General features: G+C 33.9%; 1 protein-coding gene across 2 annotated transcripts in view; it reads right to left on the bottom strand.

Annotated features, from left to right (window-relative positions):
• The window catches only part of LOC145279840 (uncharacterized), a 98,017-nt gene that overhangs the window by 15,911 nt on the left and 55,151 nt on the right, over positions 1-26,955 (bottom strand). For both annotated transcript variants that reach the window (XM_080131279.1, XM_080131280.1), the window contains 3 exons: positions 17,680-17,805; positions 16,956-17,034; positions 3,437-3,618 (listed from right to left, as the gene is read on the bottom strand). In XM_080131279.1, coding sequence (XP_079987405.1) covers positions 3,437-3,618; positions 16,956-17,034; positions 17,680-17,805 — 387 coding nt within the window. The remainder of the gene's footprint in view (positions 1-3,436; positions 3,619-16,955; positions 17,035-17,679; positions 17,806-26,955) is intronic.

The raw sequence follows: 26,955 nt of genomic DNA, 5'->3' as shown, positions 1-26,955 counted from the left end.
TCAAACCATTCCTTATCAAGTCTTGATCTTAACCCTATCAGACTTGAGCTACTAAACCTAATTTGCCCCTGTGCCTGGCCTCCTGGGCAAAATTGTGAAAAGAAATTTTAACGGGTTAGTAATTTTTGTCCGGCATTCAGCCTTCGTGTGGCAGTACACCCGACTGGTGGAGCTCTCCTTGATGCACAGGTCCACTTGCATCATCAGAATCATCATCACTTTCTCCTTCATCGATATATTCATCATTATCAGTATTACTTAATTCAGAAATATACTCCTGATCAAATTCGCCTACGTCTGAATCAGAATTTGTCACTTTATCCAACAATTTTTTACCATGAAACTCCTTGGTATCGTTCTTTTACCTGTCGAAGAACTTGGTTCGTCACTGCTCGCTTCATGGCTACTTTAGTTTATAAAATAACTCACATCTCCGCCAAAATAAAGGAAGACATTTGCAGAATGTTAAGCTTGCGCTAAATCAAAGCTAAGCAGCGATTAGGTAGCTATATTTAGCTCCTTGACGACACCAAAAATATGTGGTCAGAAAAATACTGGTTTAGTGTTAACTCGGAATATAGCATTTTCAGAAATTACTGGTATATCAGTAACTTGGTTAGGGTTAGGGCTAAGCAGCTATTGTTATCGTCTTCTGATCATAGTTGAGCAATCTTCTTTTGAGCTATTCTACACAATCTTCTTTTCTGGCTGTTTATGTGTCCGTTCACAATTTTTAGACTATTCAGTCCAAGAACGTGGAATTTGGAAGGGATAATCCATATGGAGATTGTTCTTGAGGTGTAATATTCTTTCCTACTCTTTGTCTACTATGCGACTGAGGCTACAACGTGTTAGGTAACGTTATACTTACAGATATTTCACAGTTTATGAAATTTCTAATAAAATCAATGTAAAATAAATAGTGGTAGTGGTTGTAACCTAGTGGATTACAGGTACGTGTAGTAGTATACAGTATAATTAGATTTACATTTGAATAATTGAATTAGATTTATGTAATTTTTCTATATCTTTATAAGACTGAAGATGAAAAGCACTATCATGACCTCCACTGGATGAGTGCAAAGACGATTGGAACCTTGGGGAGGCTTATTGTCACCAACATTTTAGTGAAGATCAATGGTCATTGTCAGCAAGAAACTAATGACAAGTTGCTATTGCGATAGCACAAAATTATTTGCAAAAGTTATTGAAAGACGTTGGAAAACGTGAGAGATTTGTTGTCACCCAGATTCCAGGGATTACTATCGTTTGTTGATGATCGTCTGTGTGAGAACTCCTATTTTGGAAGATCACTGAATGGTCTTTACAGATATGTCACAGTTTATGAATTTTTTAATGAAATCAAAGTAAAATAAACAGTATTAGTGGTTGTGACCCAACGGGTCACGGGTACATGTAGCAGTATCGCTACTATTATATAAAAAGAACTTTTACTCTCTGTGTGTGTTTGTGCGTGTGTGTTTGTGTGCGTTCCCTATGAACTCCAAAACGGATAGGCAGATTTTTATGAAAATTCACACAATTGTACTTTATGTATCTGGCAGTGTTCTAAGATAGGTTTCATGTCAGAATGTCTTCGATAACTATTGATAATCGCCAAAATCTGGTGAAAAAGGAAAGGGCGATTTTAACCTAAGTTAACACCTTATACAGTCTAACATCGCAAATATATTTGAGAAGTTTTATTATCACACAAGTAGAAAGGCTCGGCATATAAAATCACCAGTAGATTCTTTGATATGACAGGGGCCCATCGGAAATGAATTTTGCTGTTTAAAGCACAATTGAAGCATGATACTTGCCTTTATATTTTAAACTGTATAAAATCAACAGTAGGTTCTCTACAGTGCAATGTAGACTACAATGTATTGTGGATTAAGTCACTTTAGAGAGGCATGTGAGACTTTCTCCTAATGCACTGCGATGGGTCCCCAACTAAAGCAGGCACTCAATCGATTTGATTGAAAAATGGCGATTTCACCAATTTCGATGACAGAAAAATATGGGAGTGTAAAACAATCGTTTATCATCATTCAATCCCGGGAAACGTTAGGTCATTCTACTAGTATAGTTTAATTAGATTTACATTTCAATAATTGAATTAGACTTAGTTTTTCTCTTTTGTTTTTAAAAATTTTGTACTCATGTGAATATTTCCCTACCGCCCATCAGAAAAATGCTTTCACACAGTTGTCCCTGGAGGAAAATACTTGTTTTTCGTTTATTTATTACCTGAGAACCACTTACTTGTCATTTATTCGCTCATAATTGTACGTTACTCAAAGACGGCTTGTCGTCAGCTGACGCCTGAGCGTTACTCCCCTCCCTCCCCACTATTCCTCATGTGATTGCAATTCTGAATAGAGATGCCTGCAGTAGGGAAATGCACAGAATATAATTCACTCTGACGGACTATCATCATCATATTATTCCCTGCTATGACAAGACCAACCCTTCGTCCCTATTTAATTATGTAATCTTCTTCATGTATCTGGTTTCATAAGAAAATGCCATGTTTCTGTTTAATTTGTTAACTGCTTAACATAAAAACGTAGTTTGGTGGTCTAAACATTTGACGAAAAATTATGTACAGGTGATAAACATTGTTTTTTTGTTTTTTTTGTTAAATATTAGTAAATAAGAAACCATTTCGAATTAAAATCTATTTAGTGTTATTCTTGTAATCTTAAGAACATGCTTGAAACGTGTACATATACTGAAATAATTGTTAACTTCCGTTTGTATTAAGAGTCCATTGATTTTTTTTTTCTAGTGATTATTTCAGTCGATGTGAATATATGTGGTTTGTGCCAAATTTTACATAAGAATTGTTGTCACAGCTTTGAAAACATTTTGTAATGCTAGTTTGAAAACATTAAAAGCGAAATGTTTTCAAAGATGCGACAACAACTCCTATTTAAAATTCCCGGCCAAAACTTGCAGATTCACATCGACTTCAAACTTACCATAACAGTGATCAACATTTGACGTATCTTTTTTTTCTCTCCGTGAGAGTCTGACCCTTCCAGGTTACTATCACCAGAAAAATGAAGCAAATAAATAAATAAATAAAATAAAACAATAAAAAACTAAAATGGCAATGGTCTTCTTTGAAAAAGATACGTTATACTGAAAATCTCAGGAAAATTGTTTTTTAAATGATTTTTATCATTTAATAAAAATATTTCATGACGTGTTTTGGTTTTCTAACATTTTCAAATTGAATGAAATACTATCATTTTTTTTTTTTTTTTACTAAACTAGTCTATTGATATGATAAGCAGAATTTATTTTTTATATTCATAGATTAAAAGAGTTCGGGTTAAAGTCTATCATTTAATTAAAAATAACTAAGAGAGACTATAGATTAAATATATAGTTATGGCGGACCCTGTATATATGTTAATCTTCTTACCTTATTTGCTAACAGAACGCAGGGTATATGACTGCCATCGGGTAACTGAACTTTGCTATCCAAATCGTTTTTCCATTTTACAACTGCTTCAAATGTTGGAACTCTAGTTACATCAAAAACAACAAAAGCACCTACAGCTTCTTTGTAATAAACCCGTGTCATGTTTCCAAAACGTTCTTGACCTGAAATAATAAACAACAACAACAACAATAATAATAATAATATTAATAATAATAATGATAATACAACGACTAACGATAATGAAAACGACTGAAATATTAAGGAAAACCCTTGAATGCAGAGAATAATACAAGACAATATAACGAATAAGCGTTACAGGGAATGAAGAACACCGAAACTGCATATTTACAAGTTCTACCCCCCCCATCACGCATCCCCCTCGTTGTTTCATCACCGATTCCCCCCCTCCCCCCCCCAAAAAAAAAATAGTACCAAAGGGCCGAGAAGGGTCAATAAGGACTGAAAGACCGAGGAGCGAGCGCCAACCAGACCTCAGCTGGACAAACGCAAAGAGAACTGGGACCTTGGGGAGGCTGAGTGCCACTCAAATTCCAGTATAAACCAATGGCCCCTACCAGCAAGAAATCAATGGTAAGCGGCTGTTGTGATGATGCAAATTCATTTGCAAATGCTATCGAAGGAGGTGGAGAGGGCTGAACATCTGGGGAGACTTGTTGTCACTCAGCTTCCAGAGAATACCACAGGTTTCCAATCAGATCATTTGTTGACTTGTGTGAAAGCTCCATGTGAGCCAATAATAATAATAATAATAATAATAATAATAATAATAATAATAATAATAAAACTGCTGCAGAGGCAAAACATGAAGAAACGTTACATGGAATCAATAACACTGAAGCTGCATATCTATAAGTTCTCAATCCCCTCCCCAATCCCCTCCCATTGCCCCCCTCCCAAAAGAGTGATGCCAAATAGTCGAGATGGGTTAAGGAGAATGGAAAGACCGAGGAGAGAGCACTGACCAGACCTCTGCCCTCTGCTGAACAAGTGCAAAGAGAACTTGGACCATGGGGAGGCTTATTGCCACTCAAATTCCAGTGGAAACCAATGGTTGCTGCCAGCGAGAAATCATTGGTAAACGACTGTTGCTATATAGCAAATTCATTTGCAAATGTTATCAAAAGAGGTGGAGAGTACTGGAAATTTAGGGAGACTTGTTGTCACCCAGCTTCCACTGAACACCACAGGTTGTTTTCAAGGGGAGATCCTTGATGACCTGTGTGAAAGCTCCTTGAGAGCAATAATAATAATAATAATAATAATAATAACAATAAAATCTTTTGCTATGTTAGCGATTCCATTGAGAAAAAGAAGGATTAGCAAACATATATGATATGGCTTTCTGCCTATATATATATATATATATATATATATATATATATATATATATATTGGTAAAACTGGTAATTAGTAAAAACCTGAAGAGAGTGCTCAATACTATTGCAGAGCAAATATGTGTTTTATTTTTTATTTTTTATCTGTTTGGTTACATATGTTTCGGATGTTGGACCGTGTTTACGATCTAACAGCCTCGTCAGACCTTAACTCTTAACTGTTTAAAAACAACCCACTATGAAATGAACAACGACCACGTAACTCTGTAACTGCCAAAAATGACAGCCATACTAACCCCCTTCCCCCTCCCTCCCCCTCTCCCTCCCTTTTCTCCCATCTATCTCTCTCCCTCTCTCTCTCCCTCTCACCTAAAAAGGAAAAAAAAGTAGTCAAAATTTTGAAACTCTTTCCCCCCTCCTCTCATTACCTCCTCTCTTTTTTCTTTTCTCTTTATCACCCTCTCTCCCCCTCCCTAATTCCACATATCTCCCCCCAAGCCCACCTGAATCTGCTACCTCCCCCCACACACAATACAACTTAATATACTTTAAACTTCAAAACTGAAATATTGTCATTACCCGCCTTCCCCCTCTATTATCTCCTACCCCCTTTTTTCCGTATTCCTCCTAAAAACAATCCTTCCTAATACTAACCAACCATTTCTGTAAGGTCTGACGAGGCTGTTAGATCGTAAACACGGTCCAACATCCGAAACATATGTAACCAAACAGATAAAACGGTAATAAAAAATAAAACACACACACACACACACACACACACACACACACACACACACACACACACACACACACACACACACACATATATATATATATATATATATATGAATAAAATAAAGCAAGATATAAACGATGCTTTAGACGTTATGTGAATAAAAAGGTAAAACCAAAAGTAAAATCAACGTTTCGTCCCTATTTCAGGGGACATCATCAGGATTTCTAGGCGAGGATGTACAGGAAGACGGTCATATATCACATGCGAAAGAGGAGAAACATTTAACTCTACTAAAGTGTCGGACACTTTTTTCCTTAAATATTTTTACCAAATATACCTCCTAATATATATATATATATATATATATATATATATATATATATATATAGCAAAGGAAGTCAGTTGGGTTTCTACAGTTCATGTTTTGATTTTGTCAGACTCAGAGTTGTGGTTGCAAGTTTGCTGTTTAATGGAAACGTATCATTAAATAATTGTTACTTATAGTTTTGTTTGAAAGGAAAATCCTTTTGTTACACTAGTGCCTGAGATCATATGATTGACACTGCGACTGCTGTTTGAATCAAGCATGACATTCAGACAAAATCAAATGGACGATTATGGCTTGTGCAGTGCACGCAGATAGAGATATGTTCAGATCTGTTCATCATAGACTCTCTAATTAGTTTTTATTGTAGTCAATGAAGTTTCCACGTTTTACATGACCTTGACCTTTTACCTTGAAAAGTTAATGAAATTTTAATTTCCGATTTTTCCAAAAATTTGTATGGATTTGATGCTCTTTTGTAATAGTAACCATCATGCAAAATATCAGTCTACTTAGATAAATAGCTATAAATACTTAGATAAATCAATGTTTGCATGGCATAACTTCAGGAATATTTCACACAATACGAAGAAATAATGAATTTACGGATCCTCTCCTGGGGCAATGTCTCAAGCCAACTGAGTACTTTCTCAGAGGATGACCAAAAGCTATGGTCCACCTTGAATTTAATGTTAGGTAGGATCCTATCCCAAATTCTTTTACTAACTACTCGTATGTCTGAAATACAAGGGGATATTATTCTAATGCTAGGATTGTGGTTAAAATCTTCCTTATGATTCTTAAGTATAAACCTAGAGCACTTTGGGGTTTAAACTTCGATGCTATTATGTATATTGATTGCTTAACATATTTTCAAAGCTGAGCAATTAATATTATGGAAATCATTTACATGTGCTATTTTGTAATTCTTGTGCAGTTCATTCATAATTAAATTATTATGCGTCCTGAAACTCATACTATAAATGTTCATCCTCCTATTAAGATCATTTAAAAAAAATTTTTTAAAGTTTGATTTATTGTATTTATTGTTAGATTAGAGTATTGACACTTTATAACCTTTAAACTTTTTATCATATTAAACATGTCTTGTTCCAAACTGTCCAAAGCGGTCATAATAGATAAGATGTCAGCTAATCCTTACATAGTTGGGCAGAATGACTGACTTATTTCCTTATCAAATACATGATTACTGCATTCAGAACCATATTTTAATCAGATTCTTAATATCATTTACTAGAAAAACTGCTATTGATATTTTTCAGTACTTATGCAGAATTCGAACGGTGCTATCTTTTAGATCAGATTTTCTAGTTAAATTCAAGTACTATAGTATCTTTTGTTTACTAACTTGTTAGGTGAAAGTACAGAATAGTTACAAAATGCTATCCCCTCCCTGTACTAAAAATGGATTTCTAAATAATAACGTTATTATTTCAGCACAGTTCGTATTCTGCATAAGTACCTTATTCCTAATGAGACCACTTAGCAAGTCCCAAAACTATTCGAAGATAAAGGTTAATAAAATGTATGGATTGATAGCTGAACGATGATGAATACTATGGGAGGGTTGAAAATCTCCTCATACCGCTTACTCAAAACAACAGCCGACCCATCATCACATTCATCATATTCAGTTTAACATGCTGACATGTGTTGGGCAGCTTTTAGAAATTGACTTCCAAACTGACTCTGCTATCTCAACTGTTCTACATCTACTAACCCAAGAATTCTCACCTATTCTTTCAATGTGACCATACCATCAAAATTCTCTATTATGCACACATCTTCTTATCCTGAGCAGATTTAATCTTCCTCTGAAGTCATAAGATTTAAGCCTGTGTTTAAGAATGACATTGCACATCTATCACATGTCCTCAGAAAACAGTAACTCTTCTCCCTTTGTCAAAAATATTGCTCATAGAATGTGAGGACTATATATATAAATATCAAAGTCAGCAGGAAACTATGTGCGGATACATATTTTGAGATAAGAAATGATAGAGACTACCTATTTGAAAGCATTGTAATATTTAACAATTAATACATTAATTCGATCTGTATGAGCCTGCACTATCAAACTAAAAGTATACTAGCAACTTGTTTTTAATAATTCGTACACAATGAAAGGTGTGTAATATTTATTTCAATCCAACATTCAGAGTTCTGTAAAAAATAACATGTTAATCCGACTTTAAATACTCTCAACGTATCTCCATTAGTATCTTTTTTTGTTGAACTGTTTCTCTTAATCTTCTTTAACTTAATCTTAATACACGATTTGAAGATTATGATTTAGATAAAAAAGAAAAAGAAGAAAAAAACTATCAAAATCACTTTTGCGCATGTCATAAAAATAAGTCCTGATATCTCATCTCTCCTTTCGTTTTCAATAAAATAAAGGTTTGTTATTTTTTTTTTGAAATATATTTAATCCTTTTAAATGCTAAAAGATGTTAATATTCCAAGTAAAATCAGATATCTTTTATTCTCTACAGATTCTTTTCTCACGAGAGAGACGTTGCTAGTTTTTATCTACTCTGTTATTGTTTCATGGAAGATGCTCGACTGAGTACTAATCTCTAGTTCCTCCGGGTAAGACATTAACAGCAAAAACTCGTCTTCCTACTACAACTGCAAATAACTTTCTTTTATTCCTTTATGTGCTGAACATCAGATGGAAATTCCAAGAATTTTCCATGTTATTATGTAACTGGCCATCTTCAAATTCGATGCCAACAAATACTTTCATGAATCATTCTCCTAAGTAATTAAAATTTGTTCATTCTATTTATCATTTTCAACCCTTTCATAATATTCTTCATCATTCACTTTCTCATTAACTTATATCTTTGAGTGTATTTTAGCCTTAATAATTAGTGACTCATAAGTAAATAATAAAAAAAATTGATAATGATAAAAATGGACAGAGTTTCTTTTCAAAAACTTCCCAAATGAGGGGCACATTATAACGGGATTTTTCCCTTACAGGCTACAACACGGTCATCTTTAAATACAATCTAAAAACATACTTGTCATAAACCATTCTCATTAATAATAAAACTTTATTTATTATACTCATCATTTTCAATCATCTTCTACATTCACCTGATAATCTGTTCATCTCATTATCCTTGAGTGGCTGTTAGCCTTGATAAGTAGTAACTTATTATTAAAAAAAAAAAAACAGAAAAAGAAATTTCACATGTGTTGTCCCCTTCGTTCTTCTAACAGGAGATCTTTTGATTAAAAACCTCACAGCATACTAGGCAGTCACACGGTTCTTCCACTTCTGGCAACTGCATGTCACTCGATCTTTTTCATCATTCAGCTGACAATCTATCCATTTCATTAACTCTTATCCTCTAGCGGTTTTTGGCTTTGATAAGTATTTCATTAGTAAAAAATAAGATCATATTGTAATTCAGAAGGTGCATGCTGTTCGATGAATTGTAAATGATGTAAAGTTTGCAATATTTATTATTTTATTCATTATATTGTTTATTTAGTACTAGGCGTATTTCTTTCTACAAATAAACTTTGTACATGATCTTTGCAGGTGTTTCTGTATCAAATCACTAGATATATATTTTATGGCCAGCTGTGTCCCCATATCAATTAGTCGGATTTTGTTTCTTCCAACCAGATGCATGTCTGTATCAAGTAGGTTTTATTCAATCGTGCTAAGTGGTACAGAAGACCCAACATCCAATAGCCATTTGAAGTTTGCTTTGGTGGAGGACTATTTGGATCTTCTTTTTCTTCCTTGCATAGTTTGCACATCATATTGTAGGAATGTTATATTGTCTCTCCATTTCCTGATCAGGGTGCACACCAATGATTTTCAAGTCCTGGTAAAACATGTTGAGCCAAAACTGTTTTGACCGTCTTCTTGACTGTCGACCCTCAACTATCAGCTTGTATGACACGTTGGTAAGGCTGTTGTTTACTTGACTGTACAATGTCAGCTGATATTCACAAAACTTGTCCATATCACTAACTATTCGGATCTTTATCACATATAACTAATTATATGCTTCCATTATCCATTTTAGAGAACTTGAATACCTACTGGAGAGAACTTGAATGCTTACTAGACATTGTTCTTGAATGTCTAAGGTCTCTCTGTATTGAGGTTTGTCAGGTGAACCTGGCATAAGGATACTTTCCCCTACAAGTAAACCTTGATTAAATATTCAAAATCACATAGTATTCACAGCTCAAATAAGATCTCCTCAGTATGGCTGACCCATGAGGAATGGTGCACCTTTTCCAAGTGATGTCGCTTTGTAACAGCATGAAGCAGGATACAGATAAAATGAATCTTTGTCCTGGAGTCCCATAAGATCAAGAGACTACAGGAAATGTATGCTATAAAATAATTAATTGGTGAATTGTGGAGAGGAAAATTATGTTCTCAACTTCTTTACTAACTCACTGTTTGAGAGGTAAAGGCTTAATGGAATATTTGAATATCTATAGAGATCAAGTATTAGTTCCAGGAAATGGGGCCGCTTGATTTCTGATAATATTGACTGAAATAAAATGAAAAAGAAATGAGTATTTCATTAAGTGTAGGGACTCTCAGTATGTTAATTTTCTTTCCGGGTTAATTTGAAATAGGAGTTACTTCTCTCCTAGAATGGCTGCTTATCCAAAGTTCAGGGCTTGATTCTATCCAGTAAGAATTAGTATTATTTATTTGCTTGTTTTTAACTTAGATATTGAACCTCTCTTTATCTCTTTCTCTATATACATGTGTTGTCTTTGTAAAATATGTTTTTTCAATTATATTTCATGAACAAAGATGGCTGCCGGAACAAACACACGATGTTGAGTCTTCTATGAACTTTTTTTCTTCTTGCAACATTATATTATCATGCATTTTTTTCTACCTAAGCAAAGAATTTCTAATTTTTATGAAAAGTAAATGCATGAAAAGAGACGGTATTGATATAATAATAGCCGTTTGTATTTGCATAACAAAACGAATCTGTAAAAAATGTACCGAAATTGTAATATGCTGAAAGAGCTGTTGTGCATGAAAAATAAATACTTGGATCTTGGAATGTAACTATACTGTTATTCTTATATATATATATATATATATATATATATATATATATATATATATATATATATATATATATATATATATATATATATATATATAGTGTTGGGACAATGAATCAGAAATTGAAAAAATCGAAACTTTTGGGGGTATCAGAATCGGGGAAATTTGTGCATATTTTCCAATGCCAAAAACGATTCCTTTAATTATCTTTTTTATTTGATTTTGTTTATAACAAAATCTTCCACTGCTTGTAGTAATAATAAAATAAATATTTATTGATTTTGGACTACCAGTGAATAGATCCTCCCCCACAAGTTTCTTTTTACGTTTTAGAAAATATATGCACATTTAATGTGTGTTTGTACGGTAATCAGGAAAAATAACAACTTTATAATCAAATATTTAGAGATTTATAAAGAATCGGAATCGGAAATTGTATCGTATTGTACAGAAATTGGGAAAAATATTGGAATCGTTCCACCACTAATATATATATATATATATATATATATATATATATATATATATATATATATATATATATATATATAAAATCATGTTGGCATATCACTTCCTGTTAGATCATCGGAGTTAAGTGACATTGAACCGGGCTAATGTTAAAATAGATGATCATTACATTTGAACAGGTGCTGTATATGCTCTGAAGCCTAGAGAGAGGTGGGCGCCGCCAAACTATTCCTGCCCTATATACGCTGTATGAAATAATGCAGTGTCCCAGAATTAAGGGAATCTCGACTAAACCTAACAAAAAGGCATAATTATAGAACATAGAAATATTTACGTAAATAATTTGAATGTAATAGATCATGGTAAACGCTGGGACAGTACAATAAATAAAATGAATAAATTATAAATGATATTATCCTTTCAGTCCCCACCCCTTAATCCTGCTTTCATTTTATCTCGCAATTACTTATAACGTCACCAACTAACTTTCGGAAGAATCCCCCCCCCGCTTTTCTTTTATATCGCAAGTTTCTTAAAACGTGACTAGCTAAAGTCCAGAATAAGATCACGCTTTTCTTTTAACGGTTAATAATAATAATAAAAAAAGTCTTTTGAACGCTGATGTTATTAAAACTAAAATTCTTTTCTACAGTTTGCATTTTGGAGACGGAAGTGTTTTTTTTTTCGAGATAAGTGACTTCTATATTAATCCTACTTTTTATCTTTAGATTCAAATATTAATAACTACATTTTATTTCAGTATTTAATTTATGTATTTCTGTTTTATTAAATGCTAGCGTTTTTCTCGTCCTTAAATGTTTATTTATCTACCAAGTTGATTGCAAAAATAGATTAGGTAATTGTATTCATTTTTAGTTCGTGAGAGGGGGTCCTATCACCACACTTTCCCTTAAACACGCCCGTTAGACTTTTATTAAGTATAATACTTAATAATATTTTCTTTTTTTTTTTTTAATGGAGAGTAGAAAACGCATTGTGGATGCGTTATCGGCAGCTCCCGTTTCTCTCGCTTCTCCTTATTTGTCCCTCAGTCCTCATTTTTTTAATGAGTGATTTTTCTGACAAAGGGAGAAGAAAAAGCTGTTTTCTAGGCTGGCAGTATTTTGCGCAAACAGTTGGCAGAGATGATGGAAATTTTCTGTTTCTATGTCTATCCTTGTAGCCATGTCACTAGTAAGGGTGCTGGAGGTAAACGTTTTATCTAGGCTGACGTTATCCGCCTGATAATCAGGGAGCCGAACCTTGGATTAACCACTAAGGAGGCTGTCTTATCAGCAGGTGCAAAGTACTGGGGCTGCTATATTGCTATTTGGTGAATGGATTCTGGACCATGCAGTAGCTCTTGGTGGGGCCTCTCGATGTCATATTAGTGGGTAATTGTTACGGCTTTACCTTATCATGTTCTACAAAAAAAAAATTCTTTGTTTCTTTTTCTCTCTTAGTTTCCCCTCTCTGTCCTGCTCTAAGTAAATCTGACGACCTAGTCCACAAATTCCAAAATTTCATCATGACAAGTTTCTAGAAAAAATACATGATTAAACCCGGTTATCCAACTTCCAACATAGACCCCTACTACCATGTCTCCTTCTCCAACATCAGGGGTCTACGTTCTAACCTTCCAGAGGTTGAAACCCAATTACAGGAGACTAAACCAGACCTTTTATTTTTAAACGAAACTGGCATTGGACAGGCTATTTTCCTAGAAGAGTTCGCAATTAAAGGATACTCTAACTTAACTTCTAAATATGACCCCCAAGATTGCCATGGGCATGGAATATGTGCCTATATTAGAGATGGCTTTCTATGTGGTAGGGACATCTCCAAAGAAGATCCTAACTTACCCTATATGTGCTTCTGGGTTGCATTAGCTCACACTACTGCATTTATATTTACTCTCTATTACCCTCACAACAGCGGAGTTACTATCTTTAAAAGCATATCTGAGAAAATTGACCAAGTCCTATCTGCTTATCCTTCAGCTAACATTCACGTATGTGGAGACTTCAATGTTCACAATGTGGAATGGTTGACCCACTCAAACAAGACCGATGATGAGGAGAGGTTCTGTCATGATTTCTCCATTGCTTATGACCTCACTCAGATTGTTCACAAACCCACCCGTGTGCCCGACAATGACGGCCAGTATGCAAGTCTACTAGACCTTTTTCTCACAACTTGCCCTGAACTATGTTCAGTTTCTGTTCTGTCTCCTCTTGGATCTTCTGACCACTCTGTTGTATCAATCAAGATAAAAATGAAATGTAATAAGTCCCCAGACGTACCTCTCCATCGTACAGTATATCGATACACTAAGGCATTCCATGTTTAAAAAGGATGTGTCCTCTATAGTATCAAACCTGACAGAATGGGTAATTGTAGGTATAGACCGTTTCATACCCTCGAAAAATTTCCAGCAAAAACCTAACAGCCAGCCATGGTTCTCTCCAGAATGTGCTGCTGCCATTGCGCACAGAAATCACTTTTTCCACTGCTTCCAACGTAATAGATGTATGGAAACTAAAGCCGCTTTCAGGACTGCCAGCAACCATTGTAAGAAAGTAATAAAGAATGCAAGAGAGTTGTATGCTCAGTCCGTCAAGTCCAAAGTAGCTGAGAAGCGGCTTGGTTCCCACCAGTTTTGACAAATAGCAAACAGAATCCTGAACAGAAGTGTGTGCTCTATCCCAATTATCATCAATGGACCTGAGGTAATCTCGTCAGCATCAGACAAAGTCAAACTCTTTGCCAAGAACTTTGCAGCTAATTCTACCCGTTGCGACCAAGTCTGCCAACCCCCAATATTTCCTCCTGTATCAGATAACATGCTATGTGATATGCATATATCTGTACGTGATGTTGCCAAGCTAATCAAAAACCTTGATTCCAGTAAAGCAACCGGCCCTGACGGTATTCCAATTATAGTACTCAAAAAACTTCAACCAGAACTAGCGCCCATACTTACAAAACTGTTTAAACGTTGTCTTAAGGAGAATAGCTTCCCATCACCCTGGAAAATCTCATCAGTATGCCCTGTATTTAAGAATTCAGGTGATCGCTCATCCCCCTCTCAGTACAGGCCGATAAGTCTCCTGTGTGTCATGAGTAAGTTGCTGGAATCTGTGTTAAATACAGAAGTAATCAACCATCTCAACAAAAATAACCTTCTTAGTGACATGCAATATGGTTTCTGTTCTGCTAGATCTACAGCAGATGTGCTTACAGTTATATCTCATAGGATTAGCAAATCTCTCGACAGAGGCAACCTTTCTAGGGCAATTGCTCTTGACATATCTAAGGCCTTTGATAGGGTATAGCATAAAGGTTTACTTCACAAGATCTCTAGCTATGGTATAGCTGGAAATGTCTTCTCAATTATTAAATCATTTCTTTCTGATAGGTTCATAAGAGTAGTAGTTGAGGGGCAAAAATCAGAAGCTCACAGTATTAATGCTGGAGTCCCTCAGGGGTCCATCCTGGGCCCAACTCTTTTCCTGATCTACATTAATGATCTTCCAAATCACATCCTTACATCATTTGTAGACATTTATGTTGATGACACCACTATCATTTATGGTAGCACATCTAAGACAGTAAACGACCAAGTTCTCTCCGATTCTCTCTCCTCTGATCTTGAGCATGTGGTACAATGGGGAAAGGAGTGGCTGGTTACTTTTAATGCATCTAAAACCAAGCTTCTCTCTTTACATCATCAACATTCTGATCCCCATCTGGCATCAATTGAAATGAATTGCTCTCGTCTTTAGGAGGCCTCAAGTTTTGACAAACTTCTGGGCTTGACCGTTACTCCTGATCTTAAATGGAACACGTACATCAAATCTGTTGCCAAGGCCACTGGAAAAATGGTGGGATCTTTCTATTGATCCAGTAGATATCTTATCGCTGATGCAATTCTCTATCTATATAAGAGCCAGGTACGTCAAAGTATGGAATACTGTTGCCACATCTGGGCAGGAGCTGCTAGAAAGGACTTGTCCTGCCTTGATAGAGTTCAAAATAGACTTCGTAGCCTCATAAGAGATGTCCTTTTCTCTTCCCTGCAACCTCTATCTCACAGAAGAGATGTTGCGAGTTTGTCTCTGATGTATCATTATTTTCATGGAAAGTGTTCGACTGAGCTTCAATCTATGGTCCCCCCTCGCCAAGCTTTCACAAGAAACACTCGTCTAGCTGAAAACACTATCAATAATTCCCCCCACTCTTTATCTGTGCCTAAACCTAAACGTAGATTTCATGAACAAAGCTTCTTTCTTAGAACTGTACGTCTGTGGAATTGTCTTCCGTTTTCTTGCTTTCCTGCTGACTACAATATGGTTGTCTTCAAGTCTAACGTAAATAAGTTCTTGATGAGCCGTTCCATATAAGTTATCAAATTTAACAAATTTCATTACTAATGATTATTATATTGTCCAATTTCTACTGTACACTCTTTAACCCATATCCTTGAGTGGCCTCTTGGCCTTGATAATGTGGTGATACCTGTGTAAAAAAAAAAAAAAGTGATCACACTTTTTGAAGACACTTATTTTTTAAATAAAATTTAAATGAAAAATTTTGAAAAGCCTCGGATGTAAATCATTTTTATTTATTTATTTATTTTTATTTTTACCGGTATTTCGTTAAAAATAACCATATCAGGGTAGGTAGTTTGGTCCATTTAAACTTCCGCTCGATAACTAGAGCATAACACACGTGGTTCTACTGAACAAGACAAATATTTCTATTTGTTTCAACTCTGACGGATTATCCTCACCTAACACCAAAATGAAAAAAAAAAAAAAAATCCCGGATCGAACCCTGATGCGGCTATTTTAAGTGAAATATCAGTAAAAAAATAAAAAATAAAAATGATTTTATCATTACATCTGACACTTAAAGGTTTTCCAAAAATTTTATTTAAATTTCAGAATAAATTATAAAATAAAAAATGTATAATATAAAATCTTTGTATGCAATTAAAGCCATACAATTTGCATAATGCTTTTCAAAAGGACATCACATTAATTAAATATTCGTTTGTATTGTTTTCAATTTCCATGATTGATTTCATTTTAATATAACAGTTTCATTTATGGATATTTTTTATATTGTGGATAACGACTCAGCATTTATTTTGTGAAATAGGATTCTTTCTAGTCATTTTACTTCTGGAGGAGGGATGTTGACTTGATTTACAACAAGTTGCAAGCCATTTATAAATTATATAGCCCCCTCCTAATGCAACAATATATAGACCAAGGCCAAGCAAAGAAGTAAGTGAATACCTCTTTTCCAACAAATAATGGAGCAGGAATTTTTGGTTTCCTAGAATACGGGTCCTACTAATAAATAAAACAAACTTTTAAAAATACTGCGGCCAAACAAACAAACTACTCCCACCCCAACAAATAAATGGGAGCAGGAATTTCTTGGTTTCCACAGTTTTATTGGGAAGCTTTTAAAAGAATACAAAGTGAATAAATAAAACTCCTTATTCTACTAACCTGCGATATCCCAGAGTTGAAGTCGGATCAGAGTGTCTGCATCCCAGCTAATAACCTTCAGGGCAAAATCCACTCCTATCTGTATAGAAGAGTTAAGAAAAACAAATCCTTGGATAATCTTTAAGTAAACAATAAAATCCTCTCTATCATAGTTCTCTGTTTCACTCAGAAGAAACGTGTGATTGATTTGCATAAATTTTTAGGCCCAATTTATTGAAGTTATAAAGTTTTGCAGAATCAATGCCAGAATTAAACTTACTTATAGGATGTATTCTATCATATATGAGAGGTTCGAATTAATAATATATTTTTCATCTGTCTATGTGTCTGTTTGTCTGTCTCTTCCTCTCTTTATATATATATATATATATATATATAGTAATTTATAAAATATATATGGCGATTAAGTTACACTGAATATTCTGCGTTTCATCCACTATAGGATTCGTCAGGATTATGCGCGAATTCTGTGGTTGTTTCTTGTTTTTATATATGTTGAGGATTTTAGTTAGCCAATCAGCTTTCTAGTATCCACCGCGCTCCTTCCTATCAGCCAATGGGCATGCATTTTATCGAACAAAGGATCTGTTTTAGAACTAGGTTAGTGGTTTAAGGTAGATGTTTTCCTCCCTTTTTTTTCTTTTTTTTTTAATTATCTCCCTTCGATGTGTTTCCTCTTTGCAAATAATCAAAACCAAAAGTAAAAAAAGAATAAAAAGGATACAGTGGCCCTATAATGCTGTGAGAAAAACTGGTGGACATAACGTTTGATTATGCTTGTCTTGCCTGTGCCTAATTCACCAATGACCAGAATTTTGTATAAATGTTCCTTCTTCTCACTTCCAGACGACTGAAATGAATAAAAAAGAAAACAAAACAAATAAATAAATGAAAAAATAAAAAAAAGGAAAAATTGGGGTATAGTCAAAATTACCTACTCTTTTTGACTTCCGGTTTCTACTGTCAATTTGGCTGGATAATTAGACGTAGTTAAAGTGGGCAAAAGGCCATTTTTTTAACATGAGAAAAAGGGAGGGGGCTTTCATGTTATCTGAAAGGAAGATAATCATAAATCAGAAAGGATCATATCTTGCTTGTCACAGTCGTCCAGTCTGTAGAGCAGAAATCAGAAGTCAAAAACAGCAGACAATCTTGATTATAACAAAAAATTGAGTAAGGAAAAAATTATTATTAAAAACGTTTTCTTTCACCAGCTTTCAAATAACGAAATATATTCTCCAATGCAATTCTCTACCTGTGTGTTATATTGCTGGGTTCTGTATTACTTATGGAGGTGTATCGCATATGTATATAAAACAGCGATTTATAAACGAGGTGACCAGACTGTGTATATGTTATATAGTCGTCTATATAATGTTCGTTCCTTGTGTGTGTTTGTACATTTTAACACATATAATAAACAGATATATCTACCCTCAACAACAGTTCAACAAAGGAACATATAACATTTTATCAACAAACATTTTCTTAACAACAAAAGGAATGAAATATTTTCTTGCCAAACAGTAAGACATTACTTTCATTCATCTGGGAATCTTGGTTGACGAACCTAAATATTTACTAAACATTCTTCTTTCAAAACATTCTCTCTGCATACTTTTTTCTACCTAACAGTTAACAAAATAATAATAATGTTCGTTATCTAACATTTTAATTTTTGAATAATAACATAAGTCTATTTTCCTAAATCGACTATCAGCAAGGCAACCCGATGTTCCCCCGACATAATCTAACGTGTAAGAGTCAGATATGTCCTAAGCACTACGGCCACATCTGGGGAATCCTTTCTTGCTTTCAGTGAATCCTTTTGTGCTTTCACAGAGTACACAATCGATTTTACAATCTCACTGAGGGATGATCTCTTCTTTTTCTGACAATTCTTTAACCACAGAAAAGATATAGCTAGTCTTTCATAACTCTACCGTTACTTCTATGGTAGGTGCTCGGCTGAACTCTAGTTTATCTCCCCTTCTCCATAAAATATTCAGAACTCATTTTATTACCAACACTGTTAAAAAATTTCCTTTGTATCTCTTATACTTAAAACCAAATGGAAGTTCTATGAACAGAGTTTCTTTCCAAGAACTTTCAATGCAAAAAACCTATTACCATGGGATTGCTTCCGTGCTGATTACACATGGTCCTTTTCAAGTCAAATGTCAAAAAATATTTTTTAGCTGTGGTTTAAAAAAAATCCAAATTATAACCTCTGAAAAGTTGTTTAATGGTATTCTATTATTCAACAAAACACAGGTAAGACGTAGTATAAAAAAAATTCAAGTGTTTGTATATATAAAAAACTTATGAGTGTGAATTAACTATATCTTTTAGTTTTGGAAGAAAAAAAAAAAGAGATTGCAACTATAGAAGCCTTATCCACCTATTTCTGTAGTGCAATTACAACGGGCACACAACAGACATCTATCTCTTTCTGTTCTATTTCTAATATATGAAATAATGTTGGCTCGGTTTTCAAAATTGTGTCTAAATAACAAATAAAAATAAAAATTTGATTTCAACTAGCTAACTTTCATCTATTATTGTTGTACTATGTTAATTGCAATAGACTAATATACTTCACTGCCATTTATTTAATAAAAAAATACTTAATCTGATGTAGCAGCTTTCTAATGAATAGAAATTCTTGAATAGTTAAGTTGAGAAAATCAATTCTGAGGAATAACTTTTAATAACAGCTATCGTTCCTTACTTGTATTTTTTTTTTCATTCAAAGTTTATTAATAGTTACGTTTTATCATTCTTTTTATTACTAACAAAAACAATCTATAATTTTGTAATTTAAACACGGATAGATTATTGATCTCTTCATTCTTTTTTTGATTACGTCTTTCCTTGTTCTTATTAAATGAAAAATAAGTTAACTTTTAGCATAGATACTGACCATAACAAAAAGGCGTGGTTATAGAAAATAGAAATATTTAAAAAACATAAGAACATAATCACAGGCAATATACAACATGGCACTTTAGAATATACCGGTATTTAGTGAGTGCTGATGAAGAAGTCTCTCAAGGAGTATTTCCTGAGTTCAATCTCCTGGGAAAGTCTTGACCAGAAAAGCACTATGAGCTCATCCTCTACTGAAAGTCCTTAATTACTTTCACTATCTGTTAATTATCAGACAAAGCAAGCCTGAAAGAAACCCCCACTACTAGCGTTTAATCCTCTGGATCCCAATCAGGCTAGTCAAAAGTTAAGCTCTTCAAGAGCCCAATAGAGACAGAATAGGTGACAAGGCGCTGTTTTATATGTTTCCTTATGGAAAATTTACAGATGATATAGTTTATTTAGGACTGGTTGGACCGTGTCCCAGCATTGTCCAGGAAACTTGAGAAAGCCAAGAATCACAACTTTTATTTTTCAAAGTATCGACTAATATTTAGTCATATTCAAAGTAGGGAAAGCTAAAACATATTCAGATAACTGCTGTACACATGACGTCACATAATCTTATTTAATTCACTTTTCCTTTCTCATGAGCGTTTAAAAGAACCCTGCACATTCTTGAATTCCTAATTAGTTCAGAATATGTGCATACGCTTCTGTAAATTATAGCATAGGCATAAAAATAAACCACCTTGTAACGCTATGTCTTGTTTTTCGATCACAATTGGGAACAGGTGGCTAGCGTTTTAGTCTGAAATATCCGTTAGTCTTTTTAACTTAGTGGATCATTGGAAAGCGCACCCTCATCAGTGGTGACAGTAGAAACCAAAGAAATGTTGACCTTTGTTTATTCTTTCTCTTAATGATCAAAATAATACAAACAATTAAAAAGAACAATAAATAACTTTATGGCCTGAAAGATTCTTTTCAACCAAAAAATGGTAAAAAATGTTATTGGAGTGGAGAGGTGGTGAGGAAATATTCACTGACTTGTTTTGCTTGGTCTGTGTGTGTGCATATGTTATTTGATTTATAATTTAACAAAATAATAGAATGCCTAACCTGTATACGAATAAACCAAAATGTATTATGGTGGAATTTAATTTTGTAATTAAATTAATGTGGGAAGGGTGGATAACCATTGACTAATTTGCTTTGTTATGGTCTATGTGTGTGCGTGCATAAGAACAAATAATAATGCTGCTAAAATGAAGCTTCTTTCCAACAATTACAAGAAACTTTCTCAACCACTGATAGCCATGATTAATAATATGCTACCTGAAAGCTCTTCAATCAAACTCCTCGGCTTAACATTCACAAGCAATATGAGTTGGAATAAATACATTGAGAACATTACCAAGGTTGTTGCAAAGAAGGTAGGCTCTCTCTACCATGCTAGAAAATTGCGCATACCTGAGAGTATCCTATATCGCTACCAAGCTACCATTTGTATATGCATGTAGTATTGTTTCCACATCTGGGTTGGTGCATCTGCTAGTAGTGTCTTGCTCTTAGACAGGATTTAAAAAAAGTCTCTAATCTAATAGGTCCCGCACTATTAACCAAACTCCAACTCCTGTCCCATCATTGAAATGTTTCATCTTTGTGCTTGCTTTACAAATATTATAATAGAATGTGCTCTGACAAACTTGAAGCATTTGTATCCCCTTAATATAACCCACCAAGCAGCAAAATCCCACTCCTACATTGTAGAGATCCCTAGATGCCAGAAAGCCTTGTACTCTGATAATTTCTTCTTTCGAACTGCTAAACTTTGGAATTCTCTCTTGGTTTTTTGCTTTCCTGACTTTACTGACATGCAGAAGTTCAAGTGTAATATGAACAAGCATCTTATTGCTCAACTCCCTAGAAAATGTCTCTGTAGATTTGGTTCCAAATAGTAGCCTCTTACATCTAAGTGGCACTGTACCTTGTTTGACATGAATAAGAGTAAAAAGATATGAAAACAATCATTGAATTAGAAAATAGTAAAAATGAATAATGAATTAATGAGATGTCATTTTGTAAATTAATATTATAAAACAGGTTACCTCCCTTTCTCCCCTAAAATAATTCTCTTTTTGTCCATCACGACACCCACTTCTATTAAAAAAAGAAGCTATTTGATTCACCAAAATAGTTCTCTTTGACCAATCAAATAACGCTTTTGGTGAGCTGAATTTATAAAAGATAATTCTTTTTCTATGATGCCGTCCAGTCACTAAAAAGAAAACTTCCCATTTATTTGAATGTGATAACTTGAATTTGAACATTCAGATAAACATCTATTTTTTTTAAACTTTAATAGTGACACTTCTTATAAGCTGCAAATACAATGTCTTTTCTTTATTGCTGTTTATTTTAATACACATATTATGTTTCATTTCTGTCTTATGGTACTATTAAACCTGACAGTGATATGGAACAAGAAGGAGAAAGAAACAACCATAGTAGAAGTTAGTGTCCCCAATGATGCTGGGTTAAACAGAGCTGAGATGGAAAAGATAATGAAATACCAATGTCTTATGTATGACATTAAAAGAAATTGGAATCTTAGGAAGATCTTCACCATTCCAATAAGTAAATAAATAATGAATAAAGGCAACCAGACTCATGAAAAAGAATGTCAAAAACTACATAGCAACCATATGCATGAGAGATACAAACAATTGCATTTAAAGGACAGTTAGAATCTTAAAAAGATCTCTCAGTTGAAATGTCTGGCATTCGATAGGATGTCTCGTTCCCAGATATAATAATAATAATAATAATAATAATAATAATAATAATAATAATAATAATAACAACCTAATATCTGTATGCATTTTTTCAGCATTTTAAGACTTTGGCAAGAAACAAATGAACCGTTTTCTTGCCAAATCACTTTAATATGAAAATTAGTTCATCCAACGACATTGATCACGTGACCATCTTCATTATAAAAGCTGAAGTTCTTCTATTTTGTATATGAAATCAGGATTTTCATATCACTATTAGTGTGTTAAACAGAACAAATTTATAAATAGGCATAAATAAACTTTACATTTTATAAATAGACACAATAAATTTTTAATATATTTGTTTACCTAAAACCTTTGGTAATTTATAAAGATCGCGGCCATGGAAGAACATGAAAAAATCTGTTCAGATATTAAAAATAGTTTTATGTTGTTTTCGTTATATATCATTGATTATTATTATTATTATTATTATTATTATTATTATTATTATTATTATTATTATCATCATTATTATTATTATTATTATTAATCATAAATATTATCAAATAAGGACTTATTTCAAGATAAAATTCGAATTTTGTGTTTACATAAACACAACATCGGGCCACATTCGGTGGCCATATTGTTTTTCATACAGACTTATCACATAACGTAGACGTAGGGAGATTTTTTTCAATTTTAAATGCATAATACTTATCGGATTTTGAATGAAAATGATTCCTCATTTAGAAATATATAATGAAAATAACAACATAAAACTACTTTTAATACCTATACATATTTTTCTCACGTTCTTCCATGGTAGTAATCTTTACAAAATACCAAACCTTTAAGGAATCAAGCATAAAATGACGGTAAGGAAGTAACAGACTTTTAAATCTACTATTTATTTAATGCATATTGATGCACTTGCAGCTACAGCTTCAACATTTCATGCTTGATTTCAGTAGATACCAAACTTTCAGATTTTTCTTTTTTCTTTAATGGTAGTCGCTGCAGACAAAGAATGAAGCCACCTGATGTAAAGAGCTAAAAAACAGCAAAAGATGATTATCACAACGACAGGCGATGCCTATTGGCCTTAGTCTTAAAAACACCAAGGTTATAGGTAAGAGGAAAACAGTCAACAGGAAGAGAGTTATACAAGCTTGTGGTTCTTGAGATTAAACCACTGGAATAGGAAGCTGTATTACAATGAGGTATAAAATCAGTGAATTGATGAAGACCACTACACCAACGAGTCAAACGAGCTGGAACAAAGAAAGCAGGGAATAGCCGATTCTGAAGAACACATGCCATGATAATATTTATAAAAAAAAAAGATTGGACTAACAACATCCCATCTGTGAGAGTAATGGTTCAGAGAAGAAGAAAGGATGAGGTCAATACATTTCTGCCTCTTATCAGAAAACCTAAAATGAAACAGATTCACCAGCCCAAATATGTACTCGATACACGTTCTGACAATAGATTTGTAGAGACAGAGAATAGGCTCAGATGTGAGAAAGTGTTTAAAGGGATAGATCGGATTTAATAAAAAACAGCAAAAGTACTGGATCTAATGGATATGGATTCCTTGGTTTGATGAAAAGGAAACCCCCAAAAATTTCAGAGTCGATTTCTCCTCAAGAGCAGAACCATCCAAGAGAACTGCATAAAACTTTAAAATGTGATCCTGATCGTAAATATTAATATTCTCGCATGTTCCATCTTAAAAACAACATTAAAAAAACAGAATGAAATCAAAGATGCAACAAAAGAAAAACATGAGAAATTATAAAATTCATTTATTATTATTATTTAAAGAAATAAACTGGGGAATTATTTTCATTTATGCATTTTTCAACATTGAGAAATCAAGTTTATAATATTAAAAGTTTTACGATATTCTAGTCTTAGGCATTTGTCCTATTGTAAAGAAATGCATGTACATAAAATGTTTATAAAACACCAATCACCATACCAGAAAAATAAGCACTTGTACGTAGCTAAAACAGTTTTGGTTTTCAGTTTGTATATTTGGAGAGTGCATAGCAGGGGCAGACAAATGCAATTTCAGGACCGAATTGAAAATCGAAAAGATTTTTTTTGCAACAGTGCCAAAATTCTGAAATTTTTGAATGTGTGTTTTTTTTGTTAAGAAAGTATTTTTTAAATAAATATAAGAAACTTATAATAAAACAAAATAGTTTTTTTTATATTTTTAATAAAACATGAATATAAACTTTTTGTTACACATTTATTGAATTAAAATAAATATAAGAAACTTATAATAGCACAAAATGCAGTTTTAATATCTTTTAGTTAAAAAAACCCCTCTATTTTGTGTTATTATACGTTTCTTATGTTTATTTAAAAAAAAAAAGAAAAAACTTTTTCAACAAAAGAAACAGGTATGCAAAAATTTCAGAATTTTGGCTTTGTTACGAAAAAAAAAAGTTGCATTTGTCTACCTCTGCTATGCACTCTCCAAATGTACAAACTGAAAACCAAAAAAGTTGTACCTTCGCACAAGTGCCAGTTTTTTTTAATTTTTTTTTTGCCTTGCAAAAAAATGAAAAATGAAATAAAAATACACCTCACAGTAATCAACTGCGATGTCTTCAGGGTATTTCCATCGAGAGGGCTCAACTAAGGCCCAGAGTCAGGGAAGAGAATAGCGTCACAATTGTCACAATTAAGAATGTTTGTATAAACATTGAGATTTTGATTACTCATACCTGACAGCCGAATATTTAGAATCGCTGACTATCAACAAAACAGTCAAGTTTCGTTCTTGACTCAAATGCTTAATTGTCTGTAAGTTTGTTTGTAGATGTCATGTCATTTTTCATGTATTAAGCATTATAGAAAGTCCTTCTTAGATAAGAGAAAAATCCAGGTTGTCATCGATTGTCGTACATCTAAACAATATGATATAAATGCGTGAGTGCCCCAGGGGTCTATCCTTGGATCTATTATTCCTGATATTCATAAATGACCTCCCTGACAAAATTGTCTGTGAGATGGATATATATGCTGATGACACCATGCTCTGTAACCGACACGACAGGAAAACAAATGAACACATCTAGAGAAATGGTAGAAATACTAGAGGACGACCTCCAATCTGTAGTGGAATGGAGACAAAAATGGATGGTCACATTCAATGCTGCCAAGACTAAACTTCTTTCCTTCAATAACTACAAGAAATCTTCTCTACCACCAATAGCAATCGCCAAAGATCTGAAAGTACATCTTTTAAACTCCTCGGCCTAACGTTCACAGGAAACATGAGTTGGAAAAATTACATTGAGAGCATTGTCAGGACCACTGCGAAAAAGGTAGGTTCTCTCTACCGTGCTAGAAAGCTACTAACGCCCGAAAGTATACTGCACCTCTATAAGGCCACCATTCGCCCATGTATGGAGTATTGTTGTCATATTTGGGCTGGTGCATCTGCTACTAGTCTCTCACTCCTAGACAAGGTTCAAAAGAGAGTCGCCAACCTAATAGGTCCTGAACTGTCATCTAAGCTTCAGCTTCTGTCCCATCGATGAAATGTAGCATCTCTCTGCCTGTTCTACAAGTATTTTAACGGTGAATGCTCCGATGAACTGCAAGCACTTGTACCCCCTTGACATAAATACCCCGACAAACCCGACAAGCAGCAAAATCCCACCCCTTCACGGTAGAAATCTCTAGAATGTAAGAGAGCCTTCTACTCCAGTAGTTTCTTCCCCAAAACCGTTAGACTTTGAAATTCCCTTCCGAGTTCCTGCTTCCCCAACTGTACTGACATGCAGAAGTTCAAGTGTAACGTAAACCAACATCTTGCTGCCCAACTCCCCACATAGTACCCCTGTAGCTTATGTCCCTGATAGTAGCCACCTACATCAAAGTGGCAATGCGCCTTGTTTGGGGTGAAAATGTAATAAAAAAAACAAAAAAACATAGACAACCATTAGTGATAATGCAAAGTTCATCGTAAAAATGAATAAAGTACTCTGCAGTGGTTAACAATTTCTGCATAAATAGTGAGGTTTTGCTTAATTGTGCCTAATTGCTGAATAGTTACAGATGCCAAATGTGAAAATTTTTTTGATCCTAATCAAGTAATTTCCCGTCTGTAATACAGTAAAACAGACTGTCTATTTCTAGACTCTCTCTCTCTCTCTCTCTCTCTCTCTCTCTATATATATATATATATATATATATATATATATATATATATATATATATATACTAACATGCCAGCCGGCTTTTCCCGGTTGTAGGTGCCTCTTCAGTGAATTAAACGCCCTCAGATATCAACCTGGAAATTTCTATGATTCAGGGATATAAGTAGCATA

This window comes from Euprymna scolopes, chromosome 7 (assembly GCF_053919585.1).
Source record: "Euprymna scolopes isolate OS-2025 chromosome 7, ASM5391958v1, whole genome shotgun sequence".
Lineage (NCBI taxonomy): Eukaryota > Metazoa > Mollusca > Cephalopoda > Sepiida > Sepiolidae > Euprymna > Euprymna scolopes.
The sequence above is the reverse complement of the archived record's forward strand: the minus strand, read 5'-3'. Positions and strand labels throughout refer to the sequence as shown.